The sequence below is a fragment of the Nannospalax galili genome, unplaced genomic scaffold (genome assembly GCF_000622305.1).
Source record: "Nannospalax galili isolate Female #2095 unplaced genomic scaffold, S.galili_v1.0 scaffold34, whole genome shotgun sequence".
Taxonomy (NCBI): Eukaryota; Metazoa; Chordata; class Mammalia; order Rodentia; family Spalacidae; genus Nannospalax; species Nannospalax galili.
In genome coordinates this window covers 10141088-10162162 of record NW_008338996.1, presented here as the reverse complement: position 1 = coordinate 10162162, position 21075 = coordinate 10141088, and the positions used below count along the sequence as shown (strand labels likewise).

Below are 21075 nucleotides of genomic sequence, written 5' to 3'. Positions count from 1 at the left end.
CCAAAAATAATATATATATATATATATATATAATTTATATGTATACATAAATATATACTAGTATTTTGCAAAATACATTCAATATGGTTTCACACTATTACCTTGTTTTCTCAGAGTCTAGTTCATTTCCTTGAAGTTTCCTGTAAATGGGGTCAAAAATGCTTTCTTTAAGAACTAAGAGGTTTAAATGACACTGCAAACGTAATAATTGAAGGAGAGTATCACTGACTTAAATAAGACAGCAACAAAATTTCAAAGAATTTAGAAGAAACCAAGATTTTTCCTTTTAGTCAAGTCAGGGTGACCTATAGACTCTTTAAAAGAATAAAATTCTGGGAGAGCTGGACAATACCTTTAACAGTAGTGAAAAACTGACAAATCTTAGGTATACTTTAAAAATTCTTATTTTATTACCACTGTGGGGGGGCGTATGTGTGTGCCATATGTGGAAGACAACTTTATGGAGCTGGTTCTCCCCATCTACTTTTATGAGGTCGACAGAGATTAAACTTAGATTATTAGTCTTTATCTGTTTAGTCATCTTGCTAAACCAAAGCTTAAATGTAGATAAGATAAAACTGCTTTTGTATAAGCAATTGATTTAAAAAAAAAAAAATGTCAGCTGAGTGGTAGAGTACTTGCTTAGCATGTGCAAGCCCAGGTTTTTGACCCCCAGCACTGCCAAGAGAAAGGAAGGAAGGGGCCAGGTGTGGTAGGGCATGCTTTTAATCCCTACTGGGGAGGCAGAGGCAGATGGGGCTCTGTGAGGTCTTGTCTCAAAAGGTCTCTGTTAGGTCTTATCTTAAAAGGTCTCTGTGAGGTCTCTGTGAGACCTTGTCTCAAAAAAATGAAGAGAAAAGGAAGGAAGGGAGAAAACGGTAGAGGTGGAGGGAGGGAGGAAACAAAAAGGATGCTTTTGCTGGCTGCAGGAAACTCAGTATTGGGTTTGCTATTTTTCTTTTGTAGACATATCCTACTTCAAAAAAAAGACAAACATGTCACAGGTAAACTATTTCCAGAGATGTTCTAAAAGCCAGTTAGAAGGAGTATGCTAACTCTGGACTTGAATTATCTGTTAATAATTCATGGGAAAAGTTAATATGGTACTAATCATATTTTAAGGAATAGATGTCAGTCAATGCATTTAATTGCCAAGCCTTACTTTACCTTATTTACATACTACTCCCCCACACACACATACTTTTATTACATTGATGTGTGTGTGTGTGTGTGTGTGCACATGCATGACATAGCACATGTGTGGAGGTCAGTGGACAACTTCTGGGAGTTGGCTCGCTCCTTCCATCGTGTGGGTCACGGGATTGAACTTAGGTCTTCAGACATGTGGCATGTGACTTTACCCACTGAACCATCTCACTGGACCCCCTTTTTACTTTTTGATAAAGGGTCTCACCATGTAGCTCAAGCTGGCCTTGAATTCACTAAAAAGCACAGGTTGAGCTGGAATTTACAATCCTCCTGCCCCTGACTGCCAAGTGCTGGCATTATAAGCATGTATCACCAAGCCTGGTTTTGTATCAAAAACAAAACCACATATATTTGGCTTTAATATAATGGACGTTTTAGTTTGTTTTGAGTCCAGGTCTCACACTGTAGGTGGCCTGAAACTCACAGCAATCCTCCTGCCTGAGCCTCTCAAGTTCTGGGGTTACATATGTGTGTCAACAGGCCTGGCTCACACATTCTCTTTTTTTTTCTTTCTTTCTTTCTTTGAGACAGGATCTCACCATGTAATTCTGCTGGCCTGGAACTTGATATACAGACCAGGCTGGCTTTAAACTCACAGAGATCTACCTGCCTCTGCCTCTCAGTGGGACTAAAAGCATGCACCATCAAACTCAATGTCAAAGATCCTTTTTCATTGGTAAAGTAGTTTCTTCATGAACTGTGGCATCAATATCTACTTCTATAATAATGATAATGTCGCATGGGCAGGGCTGATGGAATCTGCATGCTTGATTTCAAATCCAGACTTTTTTCAAGGTGTGTAGCCTTGGACAATTTACCTCAGTGAGCCATTCCTATTTGTAAAATGGATATAATAGTTAAAACTACCTCAAAGAGTATAAACATACGCAGTTTTTCTCTATATGCCTGGCACTAAGCACACACTATGTTTTCTGTTTGTGCACATATTTAACTCACTCCTTTAAGAAAGAGATGCTTTGCTGGGTGTGGTGGTGCATGCCTGTAGTTCCAGCACTTGGGAGGCAGAGGCAGGCAAATCTCTATGAGTTCAAGGCCAGCCAGGTCTACATAGTGAATTCCAGGCCAGCTGGGGCTACAGGGAAACCCTGTTTCAAAAAGACCAAAAAAAAAAAAAATGCTTAATTACTATACAATGGCCTAAAACTCCCACTTACCATAAATACAAAACTATAAAACTGTAGAAGGGGATCAAAGATCACCCAGGGCAAACCAGGTATGGCAGTATATACCTGTAATCCCAGTACTCATGAGGCTGAGACAGGAAGATCATAAGTTCAAAGCTAGCCTGGGCTACACAGTGAAATCCTATCTCAAAAACAGGGATATAGTTCAGTGGCAGAGCTTCTGCCTCACACTTGCAAAGGCTTAGATTCAGTCCCCAGCACGGAAAAATAAGCTACAGATTGAACTACAGGGGGACAAGGATATAAGGTGACCTGTCCAAAGTCACACTCATATCTGGGGGCAGATGCAACATAAGAATTTATGCTTTTTAATAACATAGAATTTACAATGCCTTCTGATAACTGGTTCTAGAGTTAGCTTCCACCTCAATATAGGTGATTTCTCATGACAATACTTATCAGATTTGTCTACGCATACCTTTTAATCTAAAACAAGTTTATAGATAACTGGCACCTAAAATGCTATTATTATTTTGTTTTGTGTGCGTGTGCATGGCAGGGTCATACTATGTATCCCTGGCTGGCCTAGAACTCATAGCAATCGTCTTGCCTCCGCCTCCCAAGTACTGGGATTACAGGCCCATCTTAAAAAGCCTTTGTAAAAGACTAAGCATAGTAGTTCACTCTTGTAGTCCCAGCTACTCAGGAGGCAGAGGTAGGAGGGTTGTGTGAGCCCAGGAATTCAAGAACTTCCAGGGCAACATAGTGAGACCCTGTCTCAAAAAGAAGCTTTGTCATTCCGTTTATTATTATTGGATTGGTTTTATTCTACTACTAGCATGAAGTTTCTTAGGGGCAGGAACTATACCTTATTCCTGTCTGTATTATCTCAAGTCAAGTATGATGCACTTAGTAGGCATTTGTCTATATCTTCACTTAAAAATCATAAAGGTGAGGAATCAGCTAAGACGAAGAAAAATGCATGCCTTTTGATTACTATTTTTAGGTTAACCATTAACGTTAAGAGGCCTAGGAACCTGAAAAACAGAGTATCAGTTATTCAAACAGTCATCCTAGTCATGAGTACTCCTCCTTCTACAAGCCTTAAACATCCTAGATAGGAGCAAGATGGTCATAATGCCAAGTCAAGAGGCTCCAAACTTAGGCAATTTCTTTTACAGTAAATTGCAGCTATAAATGAGGAAGTGAAAAGCAGCAGCAGTGTTCACTGTCAGATGTTCAACTTCCTTAAAAAACCAGTGGAGGAAGAACTAAATCAGAGAAAACTCATGAAATGTTTCCTATTTGTAAACTTGTTTGATTCAATTTTCCTAGCTATTGCTTGAAAGAAAAAATTATCTGTAAAACTTTTCTTGAGCTCCAGGCCCTCTTTGTTAAGTCTTTTATCATCAACTTTTGTCTGTTTTCTCTCCTAAAAGCATGATCACGTGCCTAAAGTGTCTCACATCCTTAATAAGCCTGCTCAGGAAAGCAGACTATTTGAGACTTATCTTGGGCCAGGAATCCAGAGAAGAGCACATGACTGTCATATCTAGCTTGTAATTACTAGACAGCAGCATAATGCTTAATGCATTGGGAGCCTTCACATTTCCATATACACAGACTTTCCTTGAATACCCATAGTGAAGAATGTGAATTTAAAGTATACCTTGGATATATTCAAAAGGCCCAATATGCAGACACACACAAAACAGGTTTGTATGGGGGAAAAAAAGATTCATAAATTTAAAAGGCTGAAAACATAGCCAACAGCAGAGGCTGTAAATGTTTTGAGTGAAACAGGGAAGAAAGTAAACAATGTCCAATTTAATTCTAAAATAATGGTGCAACTGAAAGAACTCAAATTGGAGCTAAGTGGATGTAGGCATTCTAAAGTAGGGATGGGGTAGCAAGGTGGTGAAGAGTAAAAAGAATTAAGGTTATGTAATACAGAGATACTCTGGATGTCAAAAGATCCTAGTTAAGCCAGGCATAGTGGTGCATACCTTTAATCCTAGCACTATGGAAGCAGAGGCAGGCTGTCTGTGATATCAAAGCCAGCCTGGCCTACATAGTGAGTTCCAGGCCAGCCAGGGCTATATAGTGAGATCCTGTATAAAGAAAAAAAAATACTATTTAAGACCAAGAAAGAGGAGAGATGATTCAGTGGGCAAACTGTTTGCTGTGCTGAGTTCAGATACTCAGCACCAATATAAAAAGCCAGGTCTGGTGAAGGGTCAATCCCAGGCATCTTGCTGGCCAGCCAATCTAGAAAAAATGGCAAGTTCCAGGTTCAGTGAGACCCTATCTCAAAAAATAAGGTGGAGGACTATCAAGGAAGACACCTGACATCGGACCTCTGCTCTCCACACAGGTACACACACACGCACACCCTACACACACAAATAAAAAGGATCAAAAGAAAGCCAGTCATTTTATGGTCACCCATGTATTCAACTTTCCAAAAGACTGAAAGCTTAATCATTTTTGTAAACTCTTAGCATCTGATATAATAATGTGATGGGCACGTTGATGTACTTGTCATTTCTTCAATACCTTTTTTACTATGTAAAAAAAAATTTGTAAAGCAGATATTCAATATTCAAGGAAAGGCTCTGCAAAGATTTGAGCTTTGCAGCTAACAAGTTTGGAGTCAAGGTGTTCACTGACACAAGGGAAAACGCTAAACTAATTACTGAAAGAGGCAAAGAAAATGTCTTGCCTCCGGTTGAAGACTTCTACCCCAGGCTGGTATATATGATGTTTGAGAGCAGAAAGTAAGGACTGCAGTCTCTTCCCTTGGTTTTAAAACTCCGGGCTTACAAGTGCAATTTCACAGGTGAATACCAGGGTATGTGCCAGGTACTGTTTGGAACATGAGACAGAAATGAACAAGATAAACAGTTCTATCGGGGCTGTTTATTCTGCTTGGGGCTGTGGGAGAAGGGAATCACTAAAAAGTTAACATCCGAGGAAGGCTTTGAAGGATGCTGGAGCTGACCCACCCGGTCCTGGTTCTAAAGTGCCACAGCCTTGTTCACCGAGAGGAGAAAGTCTCATATTTACAGCTCATGTATTTATAAAGGCTGACTCCTATAAAACCTCCGAGGCAGGCAGTCTCGTCAGCAATTATCCCCATTTCACTGGAGAAACTGTGCTTCATAGAGCAAAAGGCAGATCTCGGGTCATACGGCGGGTCAAGGAAGATATTTGGTCCAGAAAGTCTGAGCCCAGGACTGGACCCGGAAGTTGGGGAGAGGCCCGAGAAAAGACCGACCACTCCGACCACCCGCCGGTCGCTCAGCCCCGCGCTCCGGCCCATATTTATCAGTCACTCACCCGCCGCTGGGCGAAAGGAAGTCGGTGTCGTCCTCGTCCCCGGCCCCGAACATCGTATGGGCTTTTCGCCGGCTGAGGGGGAGGATGTCGGAGGTTCCCAGGTCCTGTCACCACCGATGTCGTAAAATGCTGCGTTGGTGAGCTGCTTTCCGGCAGGACAAACTCATTCACGGTTGAGGGGCCCAGAGGGAACCATGCTATGGAGAAGTAGGTGGAGCAAAGGGTGAGCGCCTCGTGACGTCAGGCCTCTCCAGCCCTCCAAGGGGGTGGAGTTCCCAGGTTCTGAGCGAGGATTGGTCAGAGAACTCAGGGGGCGGGTCCTGGGCGGGAATCGGCGGCCTCTGCTGCATTCGTGGGACACGTCAAGCCGGGCGGTGCTGGCGGGGGCTTGTGCGGAGTCCTGAAGGGTGAGGGGATCAGGTTCCGAGAGGAAGACGCCGGTGGCGGGGCTAGACCCGGGAAGGTAAGGCCACCTCGCTCCTTCCCTAACCCTGGCGTGTTCTCTGTTCTCTCCCTCCCCCGGTCGAGGACCCCCCGCAGTGCTCTTCGCTGCTAGGCGGAAGGAAAAATGGCCAGTGACTGGAAATCTGAGGACTCGAGCCGCGTCGTGGCCTGGCCCTTACGGTGACATGGCTGGAGTGACCTTAGGCAGCGTGCTCGGTGCCTCAGTTTCCCCATCTATGCGACGGGGCAGTGTGTCCGGTGTCTCCATGTGCGGTTTGCCAAGGTTTTAGACCTCAGAGGTCATCAAGTCCAAGCCCGGTCTCTTCATAATCTCAGAATTTGCAGGCTACAAAACGTAAGAGCTAAAACACTTTGGCGACTAGTCTGAGGTCACTTAGAGTAAAGGGCAGACCTGGTATTTTGGATCGGGGGTTAGAGAGCTGATGAATGAGGAGAACTTTCCTAGCCTCCTAGAGTTATTGCTAGACTGTGGCATTCAGCTTGGGGAAGGACCCCTTTCTGCAGTCCTAGCAGGTGAGGTTCAGAAGCGCTGGGCTATTCGAGAGGGTGGATAATGGAGGGGACTTTGGAGGCAGAAAACCTCAGCCCAGCCTTGCTTGGCCAGGGGTTTTGCTGCCACCGTCCTAAGTCAACAGGAGTTGTCGCCGACTTCTCTGCCTCTAGTTTCCACCCTCTCTGTGTCTTACTTGTGCATTTCTTTGGTATCATCTGGTATCATCTTTGGAACAATCTTGAGCCAGACCTCGCTTCACCATGGTAGTGTGTCCCACCCAGTGTAGAGTCCATTTCCACAGATCTCACTGGAGTTAGTTCTTTAACGTTGTTTTCCTCTCAGTCTGGTTGGTCCTACAGGTGGTCCCTTACCTGAACACTTTATTCTGTTAGGATGACATTGAAGGGACTGATAGCTCCCTCCCAGAGAACTTTGTACCTCTTAGCACTTCCCCTGTTGGGCTTTTTATTAGTTTTTGAACTACTAAGCTGTAAGACTTCTTGCCCACAATGGGTTCTCATTAATTTTTTTTATTAGATTGAATAATAGAATTTATCCTTGTTCCCGTATTCCTTAATTTAGTCTCAAGGTTTTTGTGTTTTTTAACCCCCTGTGTGACCCAGAGAGCCCAGTGATGGCTCTTGCCTTTTATAGGTAGCTTCCAGAAAGTTAAAAAATGCTGTACTGGCTGTGAACTGTCTGGGTTGCTTGGTCTATTTTGTTAATTGAAGGTGACTGTACTATTATCTACAACTCTGGGGAGGGTGAAGCGGGAATAGGGTAGCTAGAAATAACTATTATGTTACTTATAATTTTTGTAAGTAAATGATTCCTCTGTTTATCTGAGAATAAAACTGTTGCTCTGCTTCCTGTGTTACTTTACAGATTAAGATGGGTAAAGCAATGATATAACAGGTATCTAAGCCCTAGAACTGGAGCCTGTAGCAGTAGTTCTGTTTAGATAATGATCTTGGGTACCTCTCAGGGGGAAAGCCAATTAGATAAATTATAATTCCTTCCCAGTACTCAGCACTCCAGCACTGAAACATTTGAGTGACACTTTTTATTTACTTTAAAAATGATAATAACAACAAGGGATCATTTGAGTTCTTTTCTTACATTCTTGGGTAGAGGTGTTTTTCTCCTGGGTGTTTAAAATGACCTTTTTATGGTATTCTGTAATCCTGAAATTGGCCTGTATGGTGATTGGGACACCATAGGCATGCATACTGATCTTGAATTTCATTGGCAGCATGAGGAAGAGAAAGGTGGTAGTGTGTCTTCCTCAGTCTTTCAAGCTTCGAACTGGAAATGTAGGATTGAGTGCACCTGAAAAGCCACTGTCTTCCTGATGACTATCTTCTCCTTGGTACTCTTGGAGTGGTAATCAGGAAATTTGAACTCCAATCCCAGACCTTCTAACTCACTCTGAGCTTGGGCCAGGTTCCTTAAACACCTTGAAAAAGGAATGGATGAGATGTAGACACATCTGCTGAATACTGGGATACAAAAGTGAGTCCTAAATACAACCCTGTTCTCAGGTTGAATTTTTGTTTATTTCTTTCAGTTAGCCATACATCTCTAATGATATATTTATAAATTATGTTGATCTCCTGAAAATTAACTAGGAAACAGCAAATTTAATAATTCAAGTTATCAGTAATTTTGCATAAAAGATGACCATTTTATATATAAGTGCATCCATTTGTACTGGTAGTATAGAGATATGATTGGATATAGTTTGAAGAAATTTCTATAGTTTTCATTCACTCAGTAACTAAAAGCAGAAAAATATTATACTACAATTCAAGAAATATCTCCTGAAAGTCTACTGTGGATCATGCTGGGGTTTGTGTAGGTAGAAAATGAACCCTATAAAAAGAAATTATTGTAGAATTTCAAAGGAGGAAGAGATCTTATCTAGTTTGGAGGAGATTAGAGATTACATAATGGGTTTTGAGGATGGGTAGGATTCCAAAAGAAAGCTAGGATGTTAGATTTCCCAGGTTGAAGGGGCGGGACAGCTCTGGTGGTTTTGTTTGTTGGGTTTTTGTTTGGGCTTTTTTGTAAACCTAAGGCCTTTGCTTTTTCTTGGAGTGTGGTTCTCAGACCTGCAAACTGCTGGCATATCTTATCTCAGTTTAGGTGTTTGTTTTTATAAAGTTTTATTGAATGCAGCCATCCTCATGTATTTACATATATCTATGACTACTTTCATCATACAAGGCAAAGTAGTTGCAGCAGAGACCATAGGACCCACAGTGTCTTGACCCTGTAGAGAAAGTTTATCTACCTCTGACCTCAATATATATAGATTCATATATATATATATATATGAAGTCTTAAAAGTCACTTGCAAAGTAGCCTGACTACATAATTTTTCTAGGTGTTTATGAAATTTCATGCCAGCCTTTAGAGTTGACTCTCTCACACCTAATAGCAGATTATGGGCATCTGCGTGACTCACTTTTATTTAGTCTGTTCAAAGCATTTGACTTGATTTTCATAGAAGTACCAGACCAGCTATGTAGACTAGTAGTCAACTCTGGGGTCAGATTTCTTCACTAATTACTGGTATAGGATTTAGGCAAGTTGCTGGGCTTCTTCCTTTGTAAAATAGAAGTGATAATCTTATTCATTTCCTAGAATTCTTGTGGAGGTTGTATGAGTCAATTCACATAAAGCACTAAGAACGTTACCTGGTAGATAGTTAGTACTCAATTAATGTTAGTGTAACCCATCTGGAAGGGATAAAGTTTTGTTTTGCTTTGTTTTTGTTTTTTTTAATTTTATTTATTATTTTTTATTTTATGTGTATACATGTATTGCCTGCATGTAGGTAAGTGCACCCATGTCATACAATGCCCACGGAGGTCAGAAGAGGCTGTCGGATCCCCTGGGACTGGAGTTACCACAGTTGTTAGCTGCCATATGGGTGCTGGGATTAGAACCCAGGTCTTCTGCAAGAACAACCAGTGTTCTTAACCACTGATCCATCTCTCCAGCCCCTTATTTCTTTTCTTTTTTTTTTTTTTCTTTGAGACAGTGTTTCACTATATATCCCTAGCTGGATGCCATATAGACCAGGCTGGCCTAGAACTCATGGAGATCACTTGCCTCTACCTCCCAAATTGCTGGGAATAAAGGTATGCTCTACCATACCCACCCTCGTCAATGAAGATATTTGAGATGCTTTTGTCCCTCAGTTTGGTTATTTGATTATTTAAAACAATGGACCCTAAGAAACTGGGAATCTCATGCTGGGACAAGAAAAAGCCTAAAGCCTTGCCAGCCTCTCTTTTGGAAAGAGATTGACTACTGGTTAGACCCCCTAACAGGAGAGACAATGGTAGGCAGGACCAGTCCCTGATTGGGACTGCTTAGATAGACATAACATTGGCCCTGTACTTAAACCTTAACCTTACCTCACCTAGAAGGTGGACTTGGGGGTGCCGGGTATCACTGGATCTCTTTGACCCTCTTCTCATAGTAGCCACATGGAATAATATTTTTTTGTCAGTTAAGATGTTTAAGAGAATTCTTTAGGGTAGTTTTCTTGTCTTTTTGGTTGTGAGCCTGAGGCTTTAACGGCCAGCTCTCCAGCCCTAGGATAGTTTTCTAAGAATTTAAACTAGTAATATAAGCTGGACATGGTAGTACACACCTTTAGTCCCAGCACTCAGAAGGCAGAGGCAGGTGGATCTCTGTGAGTTTAAGGCCAACCTGATCTGCATAGCGAGTTCCAGGCCAGCTGGGGCTACAGGAAGACCCTGTCTCAAAAAGAGAAGAAAAAAAAAAGTAATATACACAGAAATAAAATTAAATATTAAGGAACCCAGCGATATTCAGCAGATTCCTTGAAGGTCCAGATGACAAGTTTGCACTTAGATCAGTAGGAAATGGATTTTTTTTTAACCTCTAAATGGCATAATTAACATTTAAAGATTCAAATAGTTTAGTAGTATATAAAGTAAAAGTTTTTCTTGCTCTATTCTGTGTGCATAACCCCTTCATTTCTTCTAGTAATCCCTAGAAACTACAGCACTGGTACTAATCTTTAATTTAAAAAATTAAACTTAAAGCCAGTTTCCTTTTGAGTTGAGGGAAACAAAGGTTCCATCCAGACTGTAAATAAAATGAAATGACTGTTGTGAAGGTAATAATTAAATAAAAAGGCTCCGATCCTTAGCTGGAATGGTTGCATATGCCAGTAATCCTAGTACTGGGGAGGTAGAGGTGGGAGGAGTTCAAGATCAGACAGGGCTACATAGATAAACTTGTTTTTTTAAAAAGTCTCTGCTTAACTCTCTTTCTCTCCCTCTTGTTTCTAACTTGGCTCTACCGTTGATTCTTCTTTGTACCAGAAATGCTATGAGGGGAAAGATGACACAGTTAGCACTAGAAAACCAAATGTTTGTAGGTAAATTACTCTGCCTTTTAAAGTTGGCAAGGCTAGCCTGATTGGGGGAAGGGGAGCTAAAGCAGGAGGAAGTTGCTTATGCCTCTCTCCCATAAGCTCATAGCACAACAATGCCATTTTCAAAACTCACAGGTCTCCTGTAGTTTGTGACTAGATATGACAAGTCATCAAAAGTCTTATATTTTATACATTACAATGTGCTGTTTGTGTCACACAAAAAAATCTTATGATAGGTACTGGAGAGAAAATGCTTTTGAAGTTTCGTTGCTTTGAGTAATACCATTTCATAATGTAGGTAAAATCCCCCAGTAGAGGAGGGGCCCATCCTTAGGAATGCAAAGCCCTGCTGAGAAGGAAAGGGTTGAGAAGGGTCCACCCTACCTCTTCCTTTACACAAAAGCCCTAGAGTTTGTATACAACCTGCTTTTGTAGTCTGAGAACATGCACTACAGCAGAATGAGGTGGAAGCCTGTCTCTTAAATGTAAATGTGAGAAATGGTTTGGAAAGAATATAAGGAGAGCAAAACTCTAGCAACCAGTGATGTGCTAGTGGCGCTTTTTTTTTTTTAACCAGGTTGAATCTTTCCCTACATATACTTGCTATAGGACCGTGATGAATGTTTATAGTTTTGAAGCAGTGCAGAACACCTAGAATGTAATAATCATTCTGTTTATAAATGTAGGAAGCATGCTATAACTACATTTTCCCAGTCTCCACTCCTTTCCCCTACATTGTCAGTTAACTTTTTATCAGCTCCCATATAGCCTTATGCATTATCTGTAACATGTATCGCAGACTGCATTGTAATTAATTCCGTTTCTCTCTATTCTTCCATACTTCACATGGGCTTCATCATGGTGCCTTTGTTCAATGCATATGTATGAAGTAACTGGATGGATGGATGGATGGATGGATGGATGGATGGATGGATGGATGAATGAGTGAGTGAGTCCCTCAGGATAACATAGCCCTCTTTTGGAAACAGGGTCTTCATTATACTCTCAAGAGAACCACCAGTTAAAGTTGTGCACCACCTCCTCCAGCAGTTCCTATTATATAATGTATTTAATTGCAGTTTCCTACCAAATAAAAAGAACAATTTAGCTGTTTTGTAATGTCTGCTTCATACCATATTAATTCTAGGAAAATCAACAACATTATAGCTTGTACAGATGAAATCATATGTAACTAAATAAAAGCTTAAATATAAAAGACTTTGGATTGTAGCAAGTATAGTCTGCCTTTGATTGAAGTAAGCAAGTAGTTAAAAAAAATGCTTTGCCAATGTATGTAACGGAGTACTTAGTGTTCTTTAAATCAAGTGATAAAAAGTTAAATGTATTCTTTGGGAAGTGGAGGCAGGAAGATCAGGAATTCAGGGTCATCCTTGGCTACATAGTAAACTTGAGGCCAGGCTGAGCTAGATGAGCCCCCAAAAAGGGAGAGGGACCATATACTTTAAGAGACATAAATGACTTGCATGTCAACTTTTACATTTTTTTTCCAAGAAATGAACTAGTAAGATATGGTTACTAATATTCTAAAAAAGAAATTTTAGCAAGCCCCTCCTCAACATACACTCTGAAAAATATCCATATTGTATTATGTAAGATGTTCATAAGAAAGGACTGGGGCTCATGGGAACTCCATAATTTCCTTGTAACTTTTCTAAAAGGTCAATAAAATATAAACTTAAAAAAATTTTAATTACATTTTATTTTGTATGCAGGTATGAGTATTGTGATGCATGTGCATGGAGGTCACAGGACAAGTCGGTGGAGTCAGTTCTCCTTCAACTTTTACGTGGCTTGTGGGAATTGAAATGTTGATCCAAAAGCATAACTCTCACCTCAAAGGGGATAAGAGATAATATATTCTGGAGCCAAATATGAGTGACTGTAGCCCAGGAACACAGACTCAGGTTACCCCAAATTCTGTGTTCCAGCATGATAGTATTTCGTTACGTTTTTATAGTAACAGAACAAAGAAAACTCATAAGTCAAGACACTTTTCAAATACATTGAAAAATACATTATGTATTTTTCAGTAGGCAGGTCACAGCAGGTGGTGGGAGTTTCTACTATAGGTCTCAGATACTATCTGATGACATTCTTAGTGTTTCGATTGGTGGGACCTTGTAGTCTACTAAGTTAATACATTTTATTAGTCACAAGAATGTTAATTCAGAAACAGAGGTAGGCAAGGTGTGGCTATTTATGGGGTTAAAAATGTCCCCAGATAATTTGTGAATAGACAACAACATTCCTAACTCTCCACAGCCAATTAAGTGTTAATCAGTTGGTCAGCCTTGCAGGAAATTCGGCTCAGGATGCAGAAGTTCTTTCTGGGAACTTTCACACAACTCAGGTTTCCAGGTCTGCTCAGCAAGCACCTTTACCCTCTGAGCCATCTCACCAGCCATGGGTAATTTGCTTAATGTCACATGACCAATATGTGGCAACCTTGCTCAATCTCTGAAGCATAATGCAAAACTTGGCTCCACTTATACTATCCATAAAACATTCTGAAATCTTCATAAATCATACTTAAAGTAGTTAGAGCAGCCTGAAAATGCATCCAGACTACAACAGAACTAGTAAGGAGAGTAAGAAAGCTTTATTCTAGGATATGACTTAGCCAGCACCAAAAGGTAAAGAAATGGAGTACAGTATCCAGGAGATCCACTCCTCAGTGGACTTAGGCCCTTCTGCCATTGCATAACTAAAGGACCTTTTCAGTCTGTTTGTTTGTTTGACATAATCAAATTTGAGTTGTGCTATTAGGGCCAGGCAAATAAAAGCTTTTCTAAAGACCTTTGTGAGAATGAAGTTCTTTACTTGATCTTCTTTGTACAGAAAGGTGAGGGTGAACAAAAGAAATAAGAGCTTCTATATTATTTGCCACCAAAACAGGATATGTGAAGCTCAGAAACCCCTCCTGCTTAGCTACTTCCCAGCAAACCATCTGGAGGAATGAGAGGGCTGAGTGTTATAGAGCCTCATTTCAGAAACAGACGTTCAGGTATGTTCTTTATCTAGTAATGTGTGCCTTGGTTTCCCCATCTATTAAGAGGGATTGGACCTGATCATTTAGTTTTTAAAATTATGGGGCTGGAGAGATGGCTCAAAGGTTAAGAGCACAGACTGCTCTTGCAGAGGACCTAGGTTCGATTCCCAGCACCCACATGGCAGCTAACAACTATCCATAACTCCAGTTCTAGGGGATCCGACAGACTCTTCTGTTGTCCGCCGACATGTGCACGACATGGGTACACTTACCTACATGCAGGCAATGCACACATAAAATAAAAATAATAAAATATTTTTAAAAAATATTTTAGGTTGGTGATATTGACATGTCATTAATCCCAGCACTCAAGAGACAAAGGCAGGTAGATATCAGTGAGATCAAGGCCAGCCTGGTATACATAGCGAGTTCCAGGCTAGCTGGGACTACAGGGAGACCCTGTCTCAAAAAGACTAGAAAAAAAAATAACAAAACCAAAAATATTTTAGAGCCAGAGAGATGGCTCAGAGGGTAAAGTGCTTGCTGCCAAGCTTGCCCACTGAGTTCCAGACCCACGTAATGGAGAGAACCAACTCCTCCAAGTTGTTCTCTGAGCCTCACACACAAGCTATGGCACATGGGCTTGTACTCCCCCCTCCCCCACACAAATAAATGTAATAAAACCATTAAAGATATTTTAATTTGGGCTTAATTATGAGGGTGAAGAGAAAAAGAAGAACTCAGAAAACAATCCCAAGTTGGGGTACGTGCTTCCCAAAGAAGAGTAGTGAAGTTAAGATGGACCTAAGTAGGTATGGGCTTCTCCAAGAGACTAAGCAACTAATTGTCTTAGCATTAGCTGTATCTATTGTTTTGGTGACTCTTGAGTTACATCTCAAAAGGTTGTTAAGAAACTTTTTTCTCATTTACTATGTGAAATAAATAGGTGGCTCTGGAGACTCCTTGGGTGGAATTACAAGCTGATAAAATAAAACCAGGGGCCACTGGGGTTTCACCAAGGGTTTAGTACATGTCCTTTTCCTGTAAATGGGGCTTCTCTTAAGATTCCTGGCAAATTGCAAGTGTATGGTGGGAAAGGGAGAAAGGCCATGAGCATTGTTAATTGTGCTAGAATTCTTGCTCCTATAGGCTTTAACCAGATCCCTGGGTGAGGGGCTCCTCACTCTCTTCTATGACCCTGGGAGTTTCCCTGCCTTTCTAGCCTGTCTCAACTTCACTGAAGATGTATGGAATTGCAGACACCTGTGTCAAGAGTCCTATCTATAAAAGTTTCTAATGCTTTTCAGTGTGTAACTTCAGTGTGTAACTTACAAAGTGGAGATACAAACTTAGAAAAAGAGACTGTGTCCTATTCATTTACCAGTTAAAGGATTTGGAAAATAAACTTTGTATTGTAATCCACTTAGGGAGCAAAATTAAAAGATGAAAAAAAGCAAGACTATGTCTATGTGTTTTTACCCACCTCTCAGATGTTTTAATGATTATGACTAATTATATGCTTTAATGATTATGACTATAATTATATGATGACTTTGAAGTGTGTGATAACATCACAATCACCTGTCTTTCTGAGAAGCTGGGGCCCATAAATCAGGTCAGAAGTGTCATCCCCTCATACCTTCTTTTTTCTTTTTTTTTTTGAGACAGTCTCCTTAGCCCTGGCTGGCCTCAAAATCCTTATGTAGCTGAGGATGACCTTGAACATTTGATACTCCTGCTTCTATCTCTGGAGTCCCCCCCCATACCTTCTTAACCGTAAACTCTAACCTTCCCTCCTTTTCTCACTTCCTTCCTTCTCCTGTTAGGTTTTGAAGGCATTTTTGAAATTTACTGTTGTGTTATTGCAACTTTAAGCTAGAGCCTCCTGTCCTTTTTATCTTTGAATTCCCTGTGCCCTTGGGACAAAGGGAACTTAGTAAAGTGATTCAGCCTCCACGACCCTCGAAGGTTCCTGTCCTTCCTTTTCTCTGCACAACTGGCACATCTTTCAACTAATCCCTTTGCATACTCAAAGGAAAGACAAGAAACCATATTTCTTCAGTATTAGGCTTCCAGGAAAAATTACTGCTGGAAAATTGAAGCCTCACTGGGCTTCTTTCTACTTAGTGGGCCAATCTATAAAAGACTCACAAACTTTAAAAAAACTAGCCATGAAAAGAGTTTCCTTTGTTATGATTTCAACAGTACCAGAGGGCGTTATCATTTGGCTTAGAACTGTTCCCAATCTTAAGAAACTAGAATGTGAAAAAGATAAAATGGACAAAAAAGGTATTATATATGTATATATACTGTATATACCATAGTATATAGTATAATTACATTTCCATTTCAAGCTGTCATTTTGAACCTTTTCCTTCCCCAAATCCTAGTGAAATTTTCATAAAAATGTATGAAATCTGGGCCTGGTGACACATGCCTTTACTCCCAGCATTCCCGAGGCAGAGGCAGGGGATCTCTGAGTTCCAGGCCAGCCTGGTCTTCATAATGAGTTCCAGGCCTACATAGTGAGACCCTGTCCCCGAAACAAAACAACAGCAATAAAAATAAAAATATATTAAAAAGAAACAGTGATAAGAAAAAACATTTATACTCAGAAAACAGACAGAAGCTAGGACCTTTAAAATATGTCAAGGAAGGTTAGGTGCAGGCAGGAATGGGGAAAGTGACTGAGCACATGATCAACATAGATGAAGGGCATCCTGCCTGTGAAAACTGAGTAGCACTCTCCTGGAACCCCCAAACTGAGAAAGGCAAGATTAGAAAGAAGGGTTGGCTGTGGGATAGTCAGGTGGGGGCCAATCAGAGGATTTGGGAATTGTGTCTAGCATTTAGAACAGTAGATTAAAGAAATCTCAGCAGGTAAAAGGTGCTTGCCTAAAACCTGATGACCTGAGTTTGATCCCTGGGATTCCCTGGAAGAAGAGAACCAACTCCTGCAAGATTCAGGTGAACTTGAATTTATGATCCTCCTTCTTCTATCTCTGGAGTCCTGGGATTACATGCCTACACAAATGCAATAAATAAAAATGTAATTTTAATAAAAGTTAAAAAGAAGCAATAATTTTTAATGTTTATTGAGGACTTACTGTGTTTGGACATTGCTTAAGTGTTTAAATTTGCTTTGTCTTGATGTAAGTGTTGTTATCTCTCTTCTATTTGTTTGTTTGTCTGTTTTCTGAACCTGGATCTCATTCTTAAGCCCTGGCATGGCCTGAAACATTTTGTCACCCATGTTGGCCTGGAACTTGCAGCAACCCTCCAGGTTCAGCCTCCTGAGTGCTGGCTCAGATTACAACCATAATCCACCACACCCGGCTTTGTCATCCTTCTTTTAGGAGAAATTAATCTGTCCTTTAAATTTATGACATTGAACTCCTAATAACTTCTTAAAACAATATTCTGAGATAAGTATCTTTTATTAAGGCACAAAGGTATTAAGTAATTTGCCCAAGAGCCCACAAGTAAAATTTTACCCATTAGAGAGTGAATGTGGCTCCTTTCTTTGGGATTTGCCATAACAGAGAAGGAAAACTGTCTTTTCTACACATAGCTTCCTTGTTTCCAAAATTGGAAAGTACATCATTTGGGGACATTGAGATGATAGCCTGAGTTTAATCCATAGAACTCAAAGTGGAAGGAGAGAACAGACTCCCCAGGGTTGTCCTCTGACCTCCACATGCATATAAGTACGTGTATTCACATATCATATATACACAATAATAATGAATAAAATTTAAAAAATTTTAAACTCCCCCCATCTAGACTTACAGATTTTATTCACATTGTGGGAAAGGGAAAAAAAGAAAAAAAAAACACACTTTGATTCTCAAAGATGACCAATTAAATACTGAATTCATGGTTAAGTGTTCAAATCTAGATTCTATGTATTCTCCCATTATCTGTAGGAAATATGTCCCAGCACCCAAGTAAAATTTAAAAAATTTTAAACTCCCCCCATCTAGACTTACAGATTTTATTCACATTGTGGGAAAGGGAAAAAAAGAAAAAAAAAACACACTTTGATTCTCAAAGATGACCAATTAAATACTGAATTCATGGTTAAGTGTTCAAATCTAGATTCTATGTATTCTCCCATTATCTGTAGGAAATATGTCCCAGCACCCAAGTGGATACTGAAACTCCAGATAATACCAAGCCCTATATATGTGTGTGTGTGTGTGTGTGTGTGTGTGTGTGTGTAATCACATATATATGTACATACATATATATACTGGCAATAATGTTATATAAAACTGAGCAATTTAATAATAAGTAATAATGATAAACAATAAAATTAAACAATTATACTATATGTAATTAAAGTTATGTGAATATGGGCAGTCTTTCTCGAAAGAATTTTTTTTATTTTATTTCATTTGTGTGTGCATGTGTTATACACATATGGAGCTCAGAGGACAGCTTGAGGGAGTCCATTCTCTCCTACCACGTGGGCCCTGGGAATCAAATTCAGATTGTTAAGCTTGGCATCAGGTGCCCTTACTTGCAAAGCCATTTCACTACTCCATCCAAAGAATATCTTAATGTATTATATTCATCTCTCAAACCATGGAAAACAAAACGGAATAAGGGAGGTTTGTATTATCTTTGTAGTATCATTTATTTAATTTCTTTTTCTTTTCTTTTTTTTTTTTTTTTTTTTTTTTTATTTTTTTGAGACAAGGTCTTACCAGGGTAGACCAGACTTGGGCTACTATGTAGCCCAAGCTGGCTTGAAATTCACAATCCTCCTTTCATAGTTATCCAAGTGCCAGAATTACAGGTATTCACCACTCCCAGCTCCATAATTTTTCTTTTCAGCAACATTGTTGCTAAGTCTGATCCAAGCAGTTCTTGGACTATGCTTGGAGGCACACCTGAATTAGAAAGAAAGTAATTAGCGTTTATTATTTACTGTGCATGTTATTAAGGTGCCAGATGCTTTCATATGTATATTTACATTTGATATTTATAATATTGTGATGTTATTACCCAAGTTTCATGTGTTTATATTGTTCTCACAGAGTTTTAATAACGTTCTGAGTTCCAAAGATGGCAGGGCCCTTCAGTCAGCAGTCTGACTCCAGAAACAGGGAAGGCTCTTGCTGTTTCTACTTTAACAACATGCTTCTCAGAGATTATTGGTGAACTGGAAGGTGCTAGATGATCTGAAGTGTGTTTGATAAGTAAATGTTAAAGCTCCTGAAAGGTCACATGTCTAAAGCAGATCCACTAGTATTCAGAGTGCATTTAGAAAGACATGTTTGCTTCATTGGAAATTGTTACACATATCTGAACTTTTTTAACTGAATGGGTTCTAAAGATAAATTATTCCATCCCTTGACTAAGGAAACTGTGACTGGAAAGCTTAAGTTACCTAATGTGTATGTTTTCTATTGCCTTTAAAGCAGGGCATTAAAAACTGGAATTAAGGGCTGGGCATGGTAGCATGCCCTTAATTCCACTCAGGAAGCAGAGGCAGGCAGATCTCTGTGAGATGGAGGCCAGCCTGGTCTACATAGTGAGCTCCAGGCCAGCTGGGGCTACAGAAAGACCCTATCTCAAAGAGAGATGACTCAGTGGTTAAAAGCAGTGGCTGCTCTTGCAGAGGACCTGGGTTCAATTCCCAGCACCCACATAGTGGCTAACAACCGTGCATAACTCCAATTCTGGGTATTCGACACCCTCTTCTGACCTCCATATACTCCTACACATGAAATAATAAAATATTTTTTTTTAATTAGAATTACATAACTAGTCACTGATGTCTTGAGAGGAGATATGAGTGAAAACTGACGTTCTATATCACTGATGGGAACACCATGGTATAATATAGATTGTGTAATCCAGTGAAAAATTGTCAAGCACTTGCTGTATCTTGTATTCTGCTGCCTATGTTCCTCCTGGAGCTTATTCTACCTACTGTTTGTTTGTTTGTTTCTTTGTTTCTTTGTTTGTTTGTTTGGCTAGCATGTATCAATTTTAAGTTGCTTGTCCAAGTGCTATTGAAATCGGTACAACCTCTGTGCATGGTACTTATTCAACCCTAAAGACTGGACTGACAGATAGTATCACCTAGAGCTAGAAATGAACAGAGCCAGGATTTGAATACTCTCTGGCTCCAAATTCTTAACAGTAGTCTTGTAAGTTTAACTAAGCTGCAAAGGGTGACATATGACTTAAGAAACTCTTACAGTAAGGAATACATTTATTTGGTTTTGTTCCTCAAACCAAATTATGACCCAGAAACTAAATGGGTTTTCATTCTTTTAAAGTTTTAACAGATATCTTTCTAGATTCTGGCAAATTTAGCAGTTACAGCCCATGGCTCTGTAAGGATTTCTTTCCTTCTATAAATTTGCCTCCCAGAAGAACATAAACAGAAAATACTATTAAGAACAAATAAAGACTAGTTATCTACACAGTAGTCAGTATACTCATACATTACTAAAACATAAAGCTGATTGTGCAACTACCTGCTTAGTAGCCTTAAATAGCTCTCAATTACCCTTGAAATATAATTTAGACTCCTTACTAATAACCTATAAGGCCTTCAACTGACACTCTTCAAGTCTCTTCATGACCTCTGTCTTTGAGAACAACTGCTTCAATTAACCTCTTCTCCCTGAATATATTCTACTGAACTTGAATGCTTTCACTGAACTCTAATAATTCAGCAGTGTTTAAATGCTACCTTAGCCGGGCATGGTGGCGCATGCCTTTAGTCCCAGCACTTGGGAGGCAGAGGTAGGTGGATCTTTGTTATTTCAAAGCCAGCCTGGTCTACATGAGAGTTCCAGAGCTGGGGCTACAGGAAGACCCGTTCTTAAACACACACACACACACACACACACACACACACACACACGTACACAAAATGCTATCTTAAGAGGACATTGATGTTTCTTCCTACCTGCCCCATTCCATCTAGTTTTATTCTTTCATGGCTCTTCTCTCTTCTACCATACAGTTGTTTATT

At 40.0% G+C, this 21075-nt stretch overlaps 2 protein-coding genes and 1 long non-coding RNA gene across 6 annotated transcripts in view; 1 reads left to right on the top strand and 2 right to left on the bottom strand.

Moving 5' to 3' along the window:
* The window catches only part of Fkbp15 (FKBP prolyl isomerase 15), a 64769-nt gene extending 58923 nt beyond the window's left edge, over positions 1-5846 (bottom strand). For 2 of the 3 annotated variants that reach the window (XM_029563757.1, XM_008833521.3), the window contains exon 1: positions 5694-5845. In XM_029563757.1, the coding sequence (XP_029419617.1) occupies positions 5694-5746 (53 nt within the window). In that variant the 5' untranslated portion in view covers positions 5747-5845. Of the gene's footprint in view, positions 1-5693 lie in introns of all 3 variants that reach the window. The other variant, XM_029563758.1, reaches the window with a different exon arrangement.
* Positions 5847-6016: 170 nt separating this feature from the next.
* The window catches only part of Slc31a1 (solute carrier family 31 member 1), a 32214-nt gene continuing 17155 nt past the window's right edge, over positions 6017-21075 (top strand). The window contains exons 1-2 of one of the 2 annotated variants that reach the window (XM_029563756.1): positions 6024-6156; positions 13985-14093. The gene's annotated coding sequence lies outside the window, so the exon portion shown is untranslated. Of the gene's footprint in view, positions 6157-13984; positions 14094-21075 lie in introns of both variants that reach the window. The other variant, XM_008833518.3, reaches the window with a different exon arrangement.
* Positions 16671-21075, bottom strand: part of LOC115070457 — an 18404-nt gene continuing 13999 nt past the window's right edge. Inside the window, exons 2-3 of the long non-coding RNA XR_003849612.1 lie at positions 18788-18973; positions 16671-17102 (exon numbers count right to left, since the gene is read on the bottom strand). This is a non-coding gene — a long non-coding RNA (uncharacterized LOC115070457). The remainder of the gene's footprint in view (positions 17103-18787; positions 18974-21075) is intronic.